Source organism: Equus przewalskii, chromosome 1 (genome assembly GCF_037783145.1).
Source record: "Equus przewalskii isolate Varuska chromosome 1, EquPr2, whole genome shotgun sequence".
In the NCBI taxonomy this organism is placed as follows: Eukaryota; Metazoa; Chordata; class Mammalia; order Perissodactyla; family Equidae; genus Equus; species Equus przewalskii.
In genome coordinates this window covers 57,581,802-57,601,760 of record NC_091831.1, presented here as the reverse complement: position 1 = coordinate 57,601,760, position 19,959 = coordinate 57,581,802, and the positions used below count along the sequence as shown (strand labels likewise).

General features: G+C 48.5%; 1 protein-coding gene across 1 annotated transcript in view; it reads right to left on the bottom strand.

Moving 5' to 3' along the window:
* HKDC1 (hexokinase domain containing 1) overlaps positions 1 to 19,602 on the bottom strand; it is a 48,183-nt gene extending 28,581 nt beyond the window's left edge. The window contains exons 1-6 of the mRNA XM_070564693.1: positions 18,905 to 19,602; positions 13,711 to 13,873; positions 7,035 to 7,183; positions 6,818 to 6,937; positions 2,911 to 3,006; positions 1,600 to 1,699 (exon numbers count right to left, since the gene is read on the bottom strand). Of these exons, the coding sequence (XP_070420794.1) occupies positions 1,600 to 1,699; positions 2,911 to 3,006; positions 6,818 to 6,937; positions 7,035 to 7,183; positions 13,711 to 13,873; positions 18,905 to 18,967 (691 nt within the window). The 5' untranslated portion in view covers positions 18,968 to 19,602. The remainder of the gene's footprint in view (positions 1 to 1,599; positions 1,700 to 2,910; positions 3,007 to 6,817; positions 6,938 to 7,034; positions 7,184 to 13,710; positions 13,874 to 18,904) is intronic.
* Positions 19,603 to 19,959: the final 357 nt, after the last annotated feature.

Here is a 19,959-nt window from a genome sequence, read left to right as displayed (position 1 = left end):
TCTGAGGAAGCGCCTCAAACACTTGAGTGTTGGGGAGTGACCGTAAATGGGCACAGTCCTTCTGGGACCTATTGGGATGATGGAAGTGTGCTATAATTGGATGGTGGTGATGGTTACCAAACTCTGTAAATTTACTAAAAATTATTGAATTGTTCACCTAAAATGAGAGAATTTTTATGCCTTAATAAAACTGTTTTTTAAAAAAATTTTAAAGCATCTTCCCCTGGCTGATACTCTGAAGATTTTAAAGGCCAACATGAGAAATAAGAAATGTAGAGAAGCAGAATGCAATACAATATTTGGAAAAAGTTTTTCTCAGAAAGGTGTGGATACTATTCAGGTGTGGCACCCAATCTGTGGGTTACCAGACTGTCACCAAGACAGACACAGTGGACAGGAGCTGGATTTCCTGCCTGGCAAGACCTATCCCATTCTGAGGAGTGGGCCCTGAAACAGGAAGGCAGACCAAGCCCCTCAGGTGTAAAGATCCTGCCCTTTGGGGAAGCCAGGCTGAGGAGAGTGGGGCTGGAAACAAAGATAAAGCAATTCAGAAACCTTTCCCCAATAGTAGCAGAGGAATGGGAAAGCAGAAGGGGATATTCAAGAGCTGCCTATAAATCTGATCCATTTGGCTTTATTCTTTCCCAGACTGCCTTCTCACAGACCCCTCGTCAGAGCCCCTCTCAGCTCAGGTGTTGCGACCACCCTCTGGACGCCTCCACAGCGCTGCGACCGCCCTGGTCCAGGCTGCCAGCATGTCTCGCCTGCACAGTGCAATGGCCTCTACCTTGCTTCCATTTTTGCCCCCAGTAGTCGATTCTCCACACAGCAGCCAAAATGAGGTTTTTAAAAATGCATACCCCATTTATCCATCCCCCACCCAAAGTCCTCCAGTGCCATCCTACCTCCCTTGGGGTCAAAGCCGATAACCTCACAGGCGCTGCGTCCCATGTCCTCCGCAATCTCCCAGTCCTGTCCGCGCTCTCTGACCTGAGTAGCCCACGGCTGTCAGCCTTCACTCAGTTTGACCCAGCCACCATGCAGCTTCTGAGTGCTCCTCGAGCTCCAGAGACTCACTCCATCTCAGACGCCATAGGTTTCCTCTTTCCTTTGCCAAGGACTCACTCCCTCTCCATCGCCACTTTGCTCTCTCCTCCTCGTCACTGAGGTCCCTGCTCAAATGTCACCCCTCAGAGAGGCCTGCTCTGACCACCCCACAAGCTCACTCTCAGTCACATCACCTTGCTTCATCTTCTTTATCACGTAACGCCCACCTGAAATTATCTTACTTGTTCAGGCCTTTCTGGCCTTTCACCCGCCTCCCCACTGAGAGCTCCGTGAGCACAGGGACCTTTGAGTGTGAACTCACCACTGAGGACCCAATGCAGGGCGCAGGCCTGGCTCACACACTCAGTGAACACTTGTTGAATGAATGAATGAATGAATGAATGTGTGTATTAATTTTCCATCTCCTCATGTTGCTTCTCCTAAATAGAAAGTGACAGCACTCTTCCCACAGAACTTACTGGAACTTTGCTGAAACTAAGCCTCAACCCAGCCCCTTTCCCCATCCCCAAAAAGCAAGTCTAATTGAGTTACCAATGATGACACCAACTTCGCAGTAGGGATCGTCATAGGCGCACGTCATCATGGTCCCCACGGTGTCATTGACCAAGGCCAGGGTGTCCACATTGATGTCCTGGTGGAACACAGGCCGAGAGGGGATCAGTGGCTGGGAAGGAAGGCATTATCCCTTCATCTTTCCCCACAGAGGAAGCAAAAGTATGAGGGCGACTGGTTGAGCCAATCTCGACATCCTGCCTGCTGGGCCTGCCTGGAAGAGACCAGGACTCTGACAAGGTTCAGGGTCCAGGGCAGAGAAAAGCAACTGGGAGCTGCATGGAAGCCACACTCCTGCGCTACAGGTGAAGGCCTCTGTGCGGTGGAAACACGAGGGACGGACCACCAGGACCCTAGCCCTCGTTTGAGGGACTCTGAGGAAAGCACATTTATCCTGGGAACAATGATGTTTCTAGGAGAAGACACCAAAGTCCTTACCCTGGGGACATTTTGTTTGTTTTCTGTTTTCTGGAGACTCTGGTGGCACTCAGGGGACACCTTAACCATCCTCAGCCCAGGCCTCTCCAGGGCAGCACCATGGGTTTCCCACCTAGTTTTCCCATTCTGCCAAGTCAACTTGGGTTATTGCACCACAGTTCCCCAAGGTTTGGGGGGGCATTTTAAAGTAAAATGAAAAAAATAAGAGAAAAACGCAGGATACAGAAGAATACGATCAGATTTTTAAAGAGAAAAAAGACTGGAAGTGTATCCATCAAAATATTCCTCTTGCCGTCAGGGTAACCAGTGATTTGGGTTTACCCGTGTGCTTTCCAGTTCAGCAGGGAGCATATCTTGCTTTTTTAGATTGTTGTAAAATGTATTCAACAAATAGAGATATTCTATGACTAGAAGGCAGAAAGTGGAATAGAGAGCTGACTGGAAAGAAAGTGATCTTTTAAGCCTCAGAGAGGAGAGGTGGGGTTGGGGAATTACACACAGCATTGGGTCTAACCAAGACCTCCTGAGGGGGCTGTGGCAGCTGAGCAGGTCCCCAGGAAGTGTGGGGCCACCTTTCCACAGATTGGAAGAAGCTCCACATACAAGTCTCACCAGCGGGTTGATCCCAGTTGGCCACATCTGTACTACAGTGACCGTCCCTAAGACCATTTCTTCCCTGGTTCTTTTCCAGGCAGGCGCAGTGTGAGACCCACCCCCACCTTAAAGAGAAGGGTTCAGGGCCTTCAGCCACAGCGCAGGAGCATGGCTTCCACTCAGCCCCCGGTTGCTTCTCTCTCCCCTGGACACTGGACCCAGACTGGGAGAGCCCCCACGCTGAGGCAGATTCCTCACCTTGTGTCTTTTCATAGCCCTGGTCAGACAGCTCACTACATCTGTGTCCTGAACTCCCCGTGCCTTAAACTTCTTCGTCCATGAAAGCAGGACACCCTGGGGGAAGATATTAGACCCGGTTAAAATGAAGAAGGCACTCAGTTCTGGAAACAAGCTGCAGAAATTTCATGCTTAAAGTGCATCCTCCGTGGCCTTCTCTTCTTTAAGCTAAATCACCCTAATTCTTTCAACATTTCTTCAGAGGCCTTTTCTAATAATTTAAACATCTTTATTACTCTCGTCTGAGCAGTTGGAAACTTTATACATAGTGGCGGACAGAACAATTGCTGAAGAGTCAGAACACTTGGCTTCACAAGACGCTGGACAAGTCATGTAACTCCTCTGAGCCTCAGTTTACTCATCTGTAAAGTGGAAAGGTCACTTCCTTGCCTCTGTAGAGGAACGCTCCAATGGGACATCCGGCGCGTGTAGGTACCTACCATGTGTGCAGAATGCGTGGTTTGCCAGGTCCACAAAACAAAACTAATGTGGTTTTACTTTGTAGCACTCCCTCAGGAACTTAATTTCAACTTAGAAAAACGGTTCTCAATTTGCATTATCCATTATTGGCTTAAAATGGATGTTTCCCAAGAGTTTCATGTCTAAAATAGCAAATAGTTGTATTTTTCAATTTTTCAGACTGGAGGACAACTTGGCAATTAAGAGATGTGCCCAAGGCCACCCGGTCGAGAGTGGCTGAGCTCAAACTCACAAACGCCCAGAGCACAGCTTCCCCAATCCCTCAGCTGACGGATAAAGAAGCAGAGATTTGGAGAGGAGGGAATCGCTCTAGGCAGCCCAGTGAGGGAAGGACAGAGCCCACCAGAGCGCTGGTCTCTGAAAAGCCACCAGCAACCAGGGTTGTTTCCCTGCACCACAGCGCCTTCTAGTGGCAACTTCTGCCTTCATAGGCTATGGTACCATCCCTGCTTTGCCTGATAAAAGCAGTGAGAGACTGTAGGGTGGCTTCTCCTCAAAAAGGGTGCTAGGAAAAATGTGGGACCTGATAGGGGAGTGTGTGTGGGGGAGTGGGGAATAAATGCTTGTGATATACCGTTAAGTGAAAAAACAGCAGTTCATGCAACTATATTTTTAAAAACTATATATACAGAGCATAATACCAGTATTTAATACAGAGATGACTGGAAGGAAAACCCAATAATTCTAGTAGTGGGTATCTCTGAAGGCTGGGATTTGAGGTGATTTCTATTTTCCATTTAAACTTTTCAATTCCTACCCTTTTCTCTTTTTTTCTACCTTAAAGTATTATCATTTTTATTATCAGAAACACACACACACATTAAGAAATTTCTCCTTGGCTAAGACCTTTTTGTTCTCTCATTTAAAAAAACAAAACAAAACAACACAACAACAAAGTGACCTGCTCCTTTAACATCCAGTAAGAGAATTAAATCTTCTTCTCTTTTTCAATCACTCACGAGGAGGCCCCCTTAGCCACACCTCCTCAGCAAGGCTTCCCCTCCCACCTCTGTCTGCAGTACTCGCTGATCAGACCCCGCCTTCTCCAGGAGCCCTTATTTGAGTGTCTCGAAATCTACACCTGCAGCAGAACCATGGTTAAATAGCAAAGCCCACGTTCGGTTCTTATTACTAATGCATTTTCTTGTGGCTGAAGCTTTCCTATTTAACTTTAGACTTCACTGAAGGCAGTTTGGAAGGAAATTTTATAAAATACAAGTAATTCAACTAGACTTTGACGGGCAAAAGCATTTCTCCCTTCCTAGATAAATCAAGCACCCTTCCCTAGTTTAAATGTTGCCTGAAAATCCTTGTTGGGATATGACACAAAATGGGTCAAAACGCTTTTAGGCACCTGCTAGCATGTGAAACAAAGTTCTATAGCTGTGTCTTTCTGGAAAAGCAGTGTGGTCAAGAAGTTTGGGAACTTGGGCTGAGCCACTCTTGGCTGTGTGGTCTTGCGCAAGTTTCCTTAACATCTCTGAGCTGCAGGTTTTCTCAAAAATAAAATGAAAATAATCATATGTACCTCATATGATTGTTTTGGGATTTTAATGAGATAATACACATAAAGGGTTCAGCATAATGCAAGATACAGTGTCAGAATCTGAAGTACAGTGCTGCTATTACTATTATTATAGAAAGATGCTGAGGGGTATTTGACTTAGATAAATGCCAAAATCCTGGATTGACAAACCATACATTCACCCTTGAGTTATCAAAAAAATATGCAAGTTTGGTTCCCAAAGTCAAATTAACTCTCACAGAGCTTGAGAATTTTCTTCTTTCTTCCTGGGGTCTCTGTTCCTGAGCTCGAATAAGAGGTGTTTATTTGGCGAATCCAGTCTCAACGCCCAATTCCCAACTCCTCCTGCCCTTCCTCTGTGCCCCCCGGGGCCTCTGCTCCTCCAGCCAGCAAAGATGGTGAGACTTCAGAGCAAAGCTCCGCCTGGCCTCTTCTAACGTGCTCTGAATCTTTCTTTATACTATTTTTTCCAATCGTTTCTTTATAAAATAATGACAAAGTAAACGTCAGCCCATTCCCTGTGTGGATAGATGATGGCAAATTCCCATTCAGCGGGGTCAAGTGGGTGACTGTGCCTTTCAGGTGTCAGATAGTGATGGGGCCCCTATCAAACATAAGACATGCGCTAGCGCCCCTGGGGGCAGATAGGAAGATGACATACAACAGTGCCTGCTCTCCAGAAACAGCTGTTGAATTGGGGGACAAGGCACAACAGCATGAAGAGACAAGCCACAGGGACAGCCATCGTACTCCTCAGCTGCCATTGATGCCCCGGGCCCAGTGCTGGGCACAGTACAGACATTTTGTCTAAGCTTCATCCCAGCCCAGCAAGTAGGTATTACTGTCCCTGTTTCACAGATGAGACAACAAGGGCCTCAAGAAGTTAGGTAACTTGCCCAGGACACACAACTTGTTCTGAGGCGTGATTCAAAGCCAGGTCTACGGGACTGCACACCCGTTCCCTTTCCACTATCCCACACCAGTATGCAGCTCAAAACAACACCAAACACATCCCAAGGCAGCCCGAGATATCGCGGTGCTCCAGGAATGGCAGCTGGCAGAATGGCAGTGTGTGCAGTGGGAGATCACAGGCCACCACCCCGGAGGGGCGTGGCCCAGGAAGACCTGACTCTTGACCGTAACCTCCTGGCCCCAGGAAGGTCATTATCCTTTTATATGACCCCATATTTATTTTCACAGATGTACATAAGATCAGGTTTGACTCCTCCCTAGTAACAAATTGAAAAAAGGAAGCAGGCAAAGATGAATTACCTGAGACCCCAGGGGGCTAGTGACACAACTGAGACTGCACATCCCAGGTACAGCGTCTGCTCAAGAACCTCGTCACCCCAATGACTCCACCTCAATCCTCCTCCTACGGGCTCACAGTAGAGGCAAGATTCCCCGAGCCGTCCTGCTCTTACTCTAGTCAGCTGTCAGTCATTCTAAGTGTGGTCCCCGGACCAGCAGCATCCTCATCACTTGGAACCTGTTATGAATGCAAAGCTAAGGCCCCACTGATTAAGGAACTCATGGGTGGCGCCCAGCAATCTGTCTTTAACAAGCCCTGCTGGAAATTCCAACGCACACGAAGGTCTGAGAACCACTGAGCTGAGGGGTGAAAACCATCGCCGTTCCCCTGTGCTATGAGCATGGTAAGCGTAAGACGAAGGCAGCCACAGCTGCCTTAACAAGTTCTCTGCCTCACATTTCCATCTCATCGTTTACAAAAGAAAAAGGAAAAAGCAAACAAGAAAACTCCTGCTGACCCCTCCTGTGCCCAGCCTGACTCCTGTACACGCCCACACTCTCCAGCCCCCAACCCTGGTCCTACACAGCTTCTTCCTTCCACATGGCCCTTACCTCTTCCAGTTTAGTCTGCCTGCAGGGAAAAGAAAAGGTTAGGCCGAGGGGCAACCTCTTATGCTTCAATCCTTTGGTGTTCATGAAGTCTGCCAGACAGTCAGCTACATACTCAAACAGCTGCAGAGGAGAGAAAGCGCAGGACACAGGCTGAGGTGTGGCCACTCACAGACCGGATGCTGGCCTCCCCCAGTTCGGAGGGCCCCTTCCCCAGTACCTCGATGCCATTCCCTCGGATAATTTCATTGGGTGTTGGGTAGAACTGACTTTCCATCTGGACGTTTCGTTTCCCCTCTTCAGAGACTTGCACCTTCAAGACTCGAAACTTGGATCCTCCAAGATCCAGGGAAAGAAACTCCCCATTTTCTATTAAAAAACAAACAAAAAGTTATCATTTCTTGAGGGTCTGCTATACAGCAAGCTTTGCATTAGAAGCTGGACACATAGTATCAGTAAGTTTCAAAACCAGCACATGAGCTAGGTATCATGATGCCCACTGGCTGAGACTCCAGCAGTGCAGCAATTGACCCGAGCCCCCCCAGGAAGGGGCCAAGCTGGGGTGGGACCCATCTGCCTGACTCCACAGCCTGAGCCCTGCCCACTGGACCATGCTGCAGGGAACAAAGGTGTTCATTTGGAGAAGGAAATGTGAATCCATTTCAGGCAGGTGGTGTTAGAAATGGCCCAGAGGGTGGAGCCTATTCTAGCATGCCCCAACCAGGAAGAGAGCTGATGCTCCAAGCTGGGGAGGTGCGGATAAGGTGCAGAGAAAAAGGCAGGGAAAGTGCAGGGAAGAGAAACCAGCCCCAACAAGCCTCAGTCTCACAGCCAGAGGGAAAATGCTCCCAGGAGGAAGGGACCAAATGAGGACTCTTACTGGGCCTTGGATGCTTAATATTTTGGGCCAGAGTCACTCCAAAAGGAGAAAAATGGAACACAACCCAGCCCAGGGCAAGATAGATGCTATTAATAGAAAGGTGGAAATGACACATGTGTTGGGGTCAAGCAGCCCACCCTGATGACTTCTACTCAGGATCCAGCCAGAATTCCTGCCCAGAACCCCAGTTAGCACCTTCCGTGTCAGCCACAGATATGGAAGGGGAACTCATACCCTTGAGCCAATGAGCCCTTGTACAGAATTTTCTGGGCCTAAAAAGTGGCTGCATGTACCAGGCACACTTCATGATATGTGCCCAAGGCACAAATAAGTGAAACTTCACGCCCACAAATCCAGGTCCCCAGGTGGCCTTGTTTTGTATCATGTGACCCTAGACACAGCTGTGTGGATCTAAGGCGCCAGCTGGCCATTCAGATTCACTCCTTGCAAAATGTGAAATAAAACCTAATGGAAAGTGCCAGCCCTGATGGCCTAGTAGTTAAAGTTCGGCGTTCACTGCTTCAGTGGCCCAGGTTCACTTCCCAGTAGTGGAACCACACCACCCGTCTGTCAGTTGCATGCTGTGGTGGCAGCTCACGTAGAAGAACTAGAAGGACTTACAACTAGGATACACAACTGTGTACCGGGGCTTTGGGGAGGAAAAAAAACGAGGCAGATTGGCAACAGATGTGAGCTCAGGGCGAATCTTTCCCTGCTAAATAAATAAATAAATAAAATTTTAAAAATCTACTAACTCACTCTTTTTGGGGTTTTTTTTGGTGAGGAAGATTGGACCTGAGCTCACATCTGTTGCCAATCTTCCTCTTTTTGTTTGAGGAAGATTGTCATTGACCTATCATCTGTGCCAATCTCCCTCTATTTTGTATGTGGGTCACTGCCACAGCATGGCTTGATGAGCAGTAGGTCCATGCAGGGGATCCAAACCTTCGAACCCTGGGCTGCTGAAGTGGAGCACATGAATTTAACCGCTATGCCACTGGGCAAGCCTCAAAAATCTAGTAACTCTTAAAAAAAAAAAAGAAGGGGCCAATCCCGTGGCCTGGTGGTTGAGTTTGGTATGTTCCGCTTCAGCAGCCCACGTTCACAGCTTCAGATTCCAGGCACAGACCTATACCACTCATCAGCAGCCACACTGTGGCAGCAACCCACATACAAAATAGAGGAAGATGACCACAGATGTTAGCTCAGGGCCAATCTTCTTCACCAATAAACCCCCCAAAAAACAGACCATAGTGGGAAGTTGCTAGTAGGTAGCAAAAACTGAAATGGGGGCTGGCCCAGTGGTATAGCAGTTAAGTTCACACATTCTGCTTTGGCAGCCCAGGGTTCACTGCTTCAGATCCCAGGCACGGACCTACGCACCACTTATCAAGCCATGGTGTGGCAGTGTCCCACATATAATGTAGAGGAAGATGGGCACGGATATTAACTCAGGGCCAGTCCTCCTCAGCAAAAAAAAAGACGATTGGCAGTGGATGTTAGCTTAGGGATAATCTTCCTCAAAAAAAAAAAAAAGGAAAAAATGAAATGGAAGCGTCCCCAAAACCAGAGGTCAGCTGGATAGCCAAGGTGGCCATGTGTATGTAGGCTGCAACCACAGGGAAGAAACCTCTCCAGTCCCACTTCCCTAGAGGCTTGAATGTACCACAGTTCCTGTCCATGGATTCCCATGAGATCCTGCGTGTCTCCCTTCTTGGTCTATGTGTCCTCGTACAACAAAAGCTGCATGACCTGGCCTGACTAGGTTTCTCTGTTCCTGGTGATCAAAGAGCTGGAGGCAGGCCCTCCGACTGGCGACTGGCATAGAGCAGCGCTCTTCAAACCTTGACGTGTGTGTGAACCTCCCAAGAATTTTGTTAACATGCAGACTGTGATTCAGTGGCAGTGGGGCCTGAGATTTTGCATTTCTGAACGAGCTCCCAGCTGCTCTTGCAGGTCTGTGGACCACAGGCAAAGAAGCGAAGGCTTAGAATCTCATTAACTGACCCAGCCAGCTCCACCTTTTGTTTTTGTGGCGACATCTGGAAAGTGGGATTCTTATCTCTCCAGATCAGTCCTGAAAGGAACCTGACAGAACTGTTTATTATTTGCGGAGGGAATCCGGGGAGCCAATCCTGTGCAACTTTGATTAAGCACTCATCATGTACCAAGCAAGAGATGCTTTCACAGACGTCTTACTGCATAGGAAATAGAGTAGATCGCACAATCCATGAACACTTACTGACTACCGACTCCATGCCAAGTAATGTGCCAGGCGCTAGGGACGGAACTCAGAAATACCGGCAAGTGCATGAGCCATTTCCATACAGTAGGACAAGTGCCCTGATCGTGGGCAGCACAGGGAGAGGCATCTAAATCAGAGCAGGAGTCAACATGCCAGAGGAGGTGATACAGAGCTGAGAGCTGAAGGATGAAAGGGAGTCAGGCAGCCAGACGGGGGAGAACTGGGGTCCCAGGGAGAGGAAACCAGGAGCAAAGAATGAGCGCAAACAGGGGCCTGCGCTTTTGAGAAAACAGGGAGGCTGTCACAGAAATGAGGCTGGCAGGTAGTCTCGGGTTAAATTAGCAAAGATTTGGAAAAGTTGCCCCACCCCAAGGAGCTGGGCTTTATCCAACAGGTGAGGGGGAGCCACAGAAAGATTTTAAGCAAGAGAGTGCCAAGATCTGATGAAGATTTTGTGAAACCACCTTTGGCCCCAACCAGGACGGAATGGAGGGTGTTAACAAAAGAGGTACTGTGCTACAATCCAGATTGGAGGTGATATTCAAGACCGGGTGTAGCGTCTGCACAGACTCATTCCTTCCTCCGGCCACCAGCGCCATTATCACTATGCAATCAATCACCTCGCTCCACCACTGACCCAAGACACTATTTCATGGGAACCACGTGACATGCTCCCTTCTGTGACTCTGACCCCAGAAAAATGACTTATTGAACCCCGGGGTGAGGGAGGAGCCACCCAGAAGAAGAGAGCAACAGCAGCAGTGGGGCCTTCAGGGTCTTTACAGCAATAAAGAGAATGACCTCCCAAGAGGGTGAGGTGGCCGTGAGAGTCAGTTGCCCCGTGGGTGATCCTGCCTCCCCAGCTCAGTGGCTCCAGCTTGCCTTGGGCGCCGAGCCTCCTTCTCCTAGGCCCCTGCCAGGGCTGTGCCTCGGCTCCCCCTGATACCCTAGTGCAGCAGCTCCCAGAGGCGCATGGTGATGGAATGTGGAGAATCCTGGCCATTCAGAATCTCCAAGGGGAGAGGACTGGGAAACCACATGATTACGAGTTGCCCCAGGTGAGTCTTTCTCAGGCAAGTACGGGACCCTGTCCTAGCACAGACCCTTGGGCCCGTCAGCCCACTACCTCAGGGCTCACCCTCCAGGAGGCCTAGGAGGCTGCCTGCCTGGAGGCAGAGGCCAAGCAGAGAGGCAGCCGGGGTGAGGCCTACAGAATCACAGTCACCTTCACAATCTCGCGATGGCACTTCCTGTCCGCCTTCCCTGAAACTAGAGGAGAAGGCACAAGTGACATCATGACTTTTCAGGCACTTTGTAAGGGCAGTCCCTCACAGCTCCCTGCCTGAAAGGCCAGAGGTAACTAAGGCTCCAACAGGTCCCCTCTCAGGTAGGTTCAGATGAAAGGAGGGGAAACTACAAACAGCAGGTGAATTCAGAAGGGTTTCTCTGGAAACTGCATACATTTCTGCAATGAAGACCCCAAGGGCTTAGGAGAGTTTTCTTTGGTTTTGTTCGTTAGTAATCATGACATTACACCACCAGCTCACAGGAGCTCCAGAGCACTTGGGACATTTTGGAGATTTTAAAGCACTCCTTCCACATGGCCTCATCTGATCCTAACAACCCTGCAAGTTGGTGGGACAAACTGGCCACAGCCAGTTTACTGAGGAGGACAGGAGTGCAGTGGTCCTGGGACTTACCAAGACCACCTGGCTCCACAGGGACTGTGGCCAAGGGACCTCACTGCAACAGGGCCACCAGTGAGATCTAGGGTGAGATGGGGGGCTCCGAGGAGACAGGGAGGAAGGAGGCGGGGTCTCCTGGCCTGAGGAGGAGGGAGTTCTAAAACTCGGTCAGCTTCACTTCCAAACCCTCCTGAAGCTGCCACGCCCAGGAAGGCACATGCGGCCCAGCAACTCCAGACCATCAAAGGCCACTTTCCCCTGCTTCTGGGGAAAGCACTCTGCAGGAGGAGCCTCAGCACAGGAAGCCGGGAGGACTTTGCCCTGGTGCCCTCCTCCCACACGCACCCCATGACTCAGAGGCTTCCTCAGAATAGCCCTGAATGACCTGTCAAGGACCACAGTCCCTCAGTACTCTCACAGAGTGGTGTCAGGAACCAGGCAAGATTCCGAAGCAGGACTGTCTCTCCCCAAACCTCATGTTCCCCCAGGGTGGTACACTGGCCACCCTATGCACCCGCACACCAGCAAGGGAACAGGCCTTTCCCATCCCAGTTTCCCAGGGGCCTCCCGAACATCAGAGTTAAGCTACTTTGACCCGGGCATTGTCCCAGGGAGCCCAGAACCTGGCTAATACAATCAAAGGCCCCTGAGAGCATCCTGAACTTCAGTCCCTGCTCCTTCAAGAGCCCCAAAGCCCTGCTGGAGCTTGGTCGGAGCACTGGGACTCTGATATTGGGGAAACCTCGGTCTCATCACCTGAGTCAGGGATAACAGTTACACCGCAGGGTTCTTATGGGGATTGCATGAAGCAGTGAGCCCCTAGCACCCCACGGCCATAGAAGGTACCTGGAAAAGAACTGGCTTTGAAGAACTCCTATGGCTTTGCCCAGAGGCCGAGAACAGAGGAGTTGGACGGAACTTCACAGATTCCCTCTAGAGCTCTGTAGGCTGTGGTAAGCAAAATACTGGGCCCCTAAAGACGTCCACATGCAAATCCATGGATCCTGTGAATACGTTAGGTTACACAGCAAGGAGGAATTAAGGTTGCAGATGGAATCAAAACTGCTAATTGATTGACCTTGAGCTTGGGAGATTACCCTGGACTATCTGGGTGGACCTAACGTAATCACAGGGTCTTTAAATGTGGAAGAGTGAGGCGGAAGGGTCAGAGATTTGAAGATGCTACACGGCTGGCTTGGAGAGGGAAAGGGCATGAGCCAAGGAGCACAGGTGGCCTCTAGATGCTGGAAGAGGCAAGGAAGCAGGGGCCCATTTCAGACTTCTGAGCTCCAGAGCTGCGAGAGAATAAATCTGTTGTTTTAAGCTGCTAAGTTTGTGGTAACCTGTTATAGCAGCTATAGAAAGCTAATACGTAGGCCAACTCCCTCATTTTACAGACGGAGAAACTAAGGCTCAACATTTTGCCAAAGGTCATTGAGGAATGATAGAGCAGGTCCTAGAACCCAGGTTTGTTGAATTATCATTTAATATTATTTCCACTACATCATGCTTCCTTCTATTGTTTACTATCTATAGGCTAGAATCGAGATACCCAGGAGTAAAATGCCGTTTATTATTCATTTAATAAATATTTCCGGGTCTAGTGTGCATCAGGCACTATGCTAGGTGCTCAGAACACTGTGGTGAAGAAGACACAGACCTTGCCCTCATGGAGATCGTTCCAGTGGGGAGACTCTCCAAAAGCAGGATGATAGGCATTCTGACAAGCACCTAACCCAGCATGGGGATGCTTCCCAGATGCAGGCAGTTATCTCTACACTGAGATTGAACAGCTATGTCGGTGTTCACAAGAGGAAGAACATTGGGATGCTCCAGCAGGAGAGGGAACAGAATCCGTGAAGCCAAGGCAAGCAGAGAGAAAGCAAGGTGCATTTGTCTGTGGAACTTTGGTTTAAAACTTCTGGCGTTCAGTACAACTGAAGCATAGAAAGTCAGAGAGAGTGGGAGGGGGAATGTGGAGAAAGAGCTGGAGAGAGAAGCCAGGGTACAGGAGAAAAATTTAGGTACCCATCAGCCAAGAAAAAACCAGGGGATCAGGGTCCCTGGCAGCCCCAGCCCCACTCACCTGAGCCATCTGGAATGGCCCTGACAAAGGTGGGCAGCATCTTCACTGAGGCTGTGGGGTTGGTGTCCTTCCCCAGCCCCTTCTGCATTTCAGCCTGGAACCGAGCCATGATGTCCAAAAGGGTCTCATCGGAGAGCCGCATGTGATACAGGAATCTGTCCACCTGAAACAGACACCAGGGTGACCACGGTTGGCTGCAGGGGGTGCTTGCCCTCCAGTCAATTCTGTGAATTCCCATTCCCATCACAAGCTGGATTCCTGACTTTGGGGTCAGCTTCCTGATGTGAGCTCCCAAAGGTTCCTTGCCTGCCTCCTTATCAAGCCGGGAGGAGATGGAGAGTTAGAAGAACGAACTGAAAGGGAAGGCTGAGGAGGTGGGGATTATTCCTCTGAAGGGCAAACTTTGAGGAAAAAGTGATTCCTGCATTTTTTTTTTTTTTATGGGACAATGGAGGGACAATAACTAAGAAGGATTCAGGGTTTCTAATTCCCAGTTCAGGGCCCTCACCATTGTTCCATTGTCTCTCCGCTGGAAAAGACTAGCTATAGCTTGAACCTTAAATTCCCCAACATAGAAGCTTTCTTTTGTCCAGTGATGACAATAAATATCCAAACATGTTTCACTCTGTTTATTGGCTGCCAGGAAGCTCAGAACCAAATTCAATTTCCAGCTGCAATCTCTAAAATCTAGTCCTTTAAATCTCCATTTTGTTTTTAACTGAAGTTGTTCTAATTAAGATAAAGTTTAATTTTTAAAGCCAGTTCAAATTGCTATGGGATATGAGTGGATGCCACTCAGGTAGCCAGGAAATCGGGGCAAAGTACCACTGCCCCAGTGGAAGGAAGTTACAAAAATTACTATGGTTGTGCTCAGTTCACTTGAAGGTAATATGTCACATCAGGAATGGCAGAAAAACTTCCTCCCCCATGCTAATGTTAATCAGCTGGTGGTGGCAGCCTGGGTTCCCAGGGCTCATTGGGATGGATTATCGATGAGGCAAGAAGAGGGACAGTATTTGCCCAGTATTTGCCACCCCTTCTTTATATACTGAGTGGCCTCTCTACTCATCCAGGTCACAGGGAGCCTCGATCCCAGCACACTCCTGGAGGAAGTGCTCTCCCACACTTTTATCTAAGGCTAAGAACATAGACTGTGTTGCAGTCTACAAAGTGCTTTTGTGTATGTCACCTCATCTAATCTCCATGACCTCCCTTTGCGGCAGCCAGGAAAGGCCGAAATTATTGTCCCTAGTTGAGAGATGAGGAATCCACAGCTCAGAGCCCTTAAGCAGCACTGGGAGCGCCATGGTTAAGTGACAGCACTGGGTCTACAACGCGGTCTCCATACTCCTCACCCCATAGCCTGGTTTTGGTTCACAGCTCAGGGTGGGACCCACGAGCCCCCACAGGCAAATTCCATCACAAGCGCAGGGGTCACATGACATTCATCATAGGACAGGCACCCAGTCATTAGCCCGGCCTAGAGGGCAGGCATCCCAGCTCAAAATGGGGCCAATATAGAGTCAGCGAAATGGCTCCAGGGACCGGGGGCCAGAAAACCATCAGAGAGCCATTATCAAAAAAGGACAATTGAGCTTTCAGCATATTTGAGAAGATAGGACGGAAGCACGTCATGCTTCATTAGGCCTTCCTGTTCACCCTGAGTCCGTTTATGACTAATTGGTTGGCACAGCTACACGCACACACACACACACACGGAGAAAACCGACGGAAGGGACGTGACCCAAGTAATTGGGGCTTGGGGAAGGGTGAGATGCACCACACGGGAACCAAGCCTGCCCCTTTGTCATCCCAAGGCCCCTCCACAGTGCACGTGAACCTACTGCCCACTTTCGCTCGGCCCCAGAGTATAGAGAGGCATCCCCTTAGCGCCATCCCTTCTACGTAACAGTTTGAGGCCCCATTGGGCTCGTTCGGCAGCTGCAGGTTAGCAGAGTCATTCAGGACTTTGGGTTGCCGCTGCTGCTGTTGGAATAAGTTAGAGTTATGACAGAAAGGATGTCAACTTAGCACGGCTGCTTGTTTTTCTTTCAATCTTCCACAACACCTGGTACAGCAGTAGCTAGAAGAGAAGAATGAAACATATGTTGGGACAAAAAAGCTATATTTTAAATCCAAACATGTGATTTGGGACCTGTGTAATCAGGCACCCATGTTGTAGGCACTGAGGGAGGGTGCATGAGCTGCAGAAAACCAAGCCCCACTTTTGGAGTGACTCACAAACCAGAATGTGGCTATCTTCTAAACAAATAACCAACGAGAGCAGCACGTTTAACGTAGGAAGAGTCCATTCAAGAACGTAAGCTCAGAGCTACTGAATTACAGAAGTGCGGGCTGGCAGGGACAGCAGAGATCACTTAGACCAAAGGTCCTATATTATGAGTCGAGAGTCATAAAAGTCTCAGCCCTTTGACCCAGTGGTTCCACTTCTGGGAATCTATCTTTAGGAAATAATCCCAAAGAGGGAGAACACTAAATACATAATGTTTATCATAGCTATATTTTAATTGTTAAAAAATCTTTTCGAAAGTAGCCGAATGTCCAACAAGGGGGAAAAGGTTAAATTATGGCGTATCCAACTTGATTGAATATTGGGAAGCTATTACATGGTAGTTATGAAGAACTGGAGAAATGTACACAAGTAGTTACAATATAACTGTAAGTGAAGGACACAAGATTCAGAATCGTATGTACAACATAACTGTAAAAACATACACCATGTAAAAGGCTACAAGGACTTCCACATCGCGAACGTGAATGTTTGTGAGGGGGTGGGATTAAAGGTAACATTGCCACTTTTCGTAATGTTGACTTACTTAGTAAACTGTAAAAAGTACATACTGAAAACCTAACAGTCCTCCTCTTATGAGTGAACAATCTGCAGGTCAGTGACCAGGCCCAGGCCAATGTCATCAATAGGTTAAATAATGTCAATATATTGAATTGGAAGAGAAGCTGTCAGAGTGGTTTCTCAGTTTATTTTTTTCCTTCCTTTCCTTTCTTTCTTTCGTTCCATTTAGTTTTGTTTTTGTTTTAATGTTGGTATAGGAAGATTTTAATCTTTTTTTTTTGAGGAAGATCAGCCCTGAGCTAACATCTGCCATCAATCCTCCTCTTTTTGCTGAGGAAGACTGGTGCTGAGCTAACATCCATGCCCATCTTCCTCTACTTTATGTGGGACGCCTACCACAGCATGGTCTGACAAGTAGTGCACAGGTCCACACCCGGGATCCCAACCGGCGAACCCAGGGCCACCGAAGCGGAACGTGCAAACTTAACCGCTGTGCCACTGGACTGGCCCCGGTATAGGAAGATTTTAAAAAATTGTTCCAGGGTCTGAATAGTCACCCCGCAGTCAAGCACGGCCCAGGATCTTCACAACTCTAGAGTCAGGAAGCCAGGAACTAAGAAGGGGCCTGGCTATCTGATCCAGAAAGAGAAAGAGCCTGTGCCTTTTGAGCAGGTGTGCTTCCACCACGTGGAGGAGTGAATGAGCCGGTGTTCTCAGCACTATGACTCATTCCAGCAGCCATAAACCAGCCTCCAGACTATCCCAGACGCCTGCTGGGTCCCTGGCATAAGGTGGCTACAAAGTGCTCCTGCCCATCCCTGCTCGGCTCACTCCCACGAGCTTTCTTGCCTCCCACAGGGAGAGGGAAGGATCAACTCCAGGCCTTGACGTAGGCTGACCCTCCAACCAGAAGGACCTGGAACGGATCGATGGAGGCTGCATATCCGCCTCCTGAGCCTGCACCTGGGCTGGTGGACAAATGCGTGCTGCCTAACTCTCGTGTGTAATGAAACGTTCACCACCACAAAAGGGCCCGAGGAAATGAAACACACAGAACCAAAGGCGTGAGGGTTCTAAAGACACCCCCTTAGGGGGTGGGAGACACCATGCAGGCTGCAAGTCGACTAAGCAGGTAATGACAGAAGGTGAATTCTTCAGCAGTGCTCTTTAGGATTTCCCCACTTCATTAAGAAGCTAATACAGGGCTCCATGAATCTAATCAACAAGTGGAAATCTTGGATTAAATCTGATTGATTTATAATATTTTAAGATTTGCTATAATCTCTAATGCAATTCTCTAATGAACAGAATTTAGTGGGAGTTTATCCCACCAAGCACATGAAGGCAGTAAGGGACCATGCTTCCTCTGAGTTTAAAAGGCCAGGAGGCATCACGGCACAATGGAAAGAATGCTGGAGGAGCAGTCAGCAACGTGGGTTCAATCTTCACGTCACCTTAAATACCCTGGTGACCTGGGCTAAATTCGCCATCTGGGAGGACTTCTGTTATCTGTAAATGGAGATGCTAGTGCCCAGGGCCCTGCTGCTGGCAGCTGGTGTGGCTAGAATGGCAGACCGGGAGCCCCCACTTGAGCCTGGGAAACTTTTAACCAGCCCACTTAGAATAAATTCTGTAGACAGGGTTCTTGGGCAAAGTGGCAAAATAATGCACACCACTAATAGCATACCACTGGCAAACAGCACTTTCCAATAACAAATATTTCAATTATTGTACATTAAAACTCACATCCCTCTTGGTGCCCATATTTATATTTTTTCAAACACAAGAAGAATCATGGGAATTACTTAAAAAGTTCTCAAAATTTCCTTAAAAATGACTCTCCTCTCCTTTGTAGCCTTTCCCCCCAGACGCCCCTTACATCAAACACAGTCATCTTCAAGCTTCAAGCCCAATATTCTTCATCCCCTTCCCATCTGACATCTGCCAATAAGTTCTGAGTGAAATTCAAGGCTCAGGAGAATACGCAATGCCCGGCTTGTGGGAGATTTACTTACTTCCCCTTGCCCCTCTGTGAGTGTTTTACTGGTCCTATGCTGCCTGTATCTTTTCTAATAAGTTCTTTTTTTTTTTTTTCTGCTTTCTCTCTCCAAACCCCACCCCTGTACATAATTGTATATCTTAGTTGCAGGTCCTTCTAGTTGTGGGATGTTGGACGCCGCCTCAACGTGGCCTGACAAGCGGTGCCATGTCAGCGCCCAGGATCTGAACCCTGGGCCGCCGCAGCGGAGCACGCCAACTTAACCACTCGGCCACGGACCCGGTCCCTCTAATAAGCTCTCTTAAATCCTTTTGGATGTAGGCAGGACATCAGTTCTGTTAGCGAAGAATAACTAGGAGTCTCTCAGCATTGTGAGTCCTTACCTTCTTGATCTGATCCTCCTTCAGCTTGGTGAAGTAAAATGCCATCAAGTGTACCGCAAACATTTTCCCCAAGTTTGTTTTCTCCTGAGATGGGCAGAGATTTCTGGGAGGTGTTTACTCCACGGCCCCGGGGCGCTGCCCACTTTCAGTTCAGGCTGCAGACCTCCGGGGGAACTGGTGCTACAGATTAAATACTTCCAGGCTGCTTAGTTCAATGATTAAACTTCGCCCCCTCTCTCTGGTCCCTCCCTCCAGCACACACTTCTCTAATAGGAAGCTCGGGATGGCAGCTGAGGGTTGGTGGAGGGGGAGGCGGAACTGATGGGTTGCTTGACTCTTTGAGAATTGGGTGCCACAAAATCTTGTTGCTAAGCAACACTCTCAAGCCAGTGCTCCACCAAGCCCACTCAGGCGAGGAAAATCTTCTGAGATGTTGGGTGTAAAACAATGCCAACTTTCAACCGGGTGAGCTGCTCTGCAAATGTCTACTCTCAGGCTTTTCTCTTTCGTCGTTTTCTCCTCAACCCAGCAGTATAACTCCATGACTTCCTGCTCCTCTGTGGCACTGTCTTAAGACTAAACTTTGTCCTGGTCAGGGAAATTTCAAGAACGTTGGAACAAATTCCTCCATTTGTGACAGGTCAGATCTCTTAGCTAACAGCTCTTGGTAATGGAAAAGAATCAATAAATGTTTATCTAGCCACAATGTTAAGCTAAAAACCTTGACTTCACAGGTAGTGACCCAGAAAAAAATATGCATTAGAAAGAATGAATTGAAGTCACCAATACTCACTGGGAAGCTGCTGCTGAGGAGAAAAATTGAAGTTACAGATGGCAAATGTCTCACGCCACTAAGGTATTTGGTTTACTCATTTATCTCACTCAACATACTTGATGTGAGAAGGTCCCAGGAAGGGGCCAATGTGCTGGTACCACAGACCTTGCACTCTTCCCACAGTCATTGGTCAGCTAAGGAAATCAACAACAACAACGGTGTTAACAACAGCAGCTAATATAGATGGAGCATAGATGGAGCACTAACTATTCCCATTTTT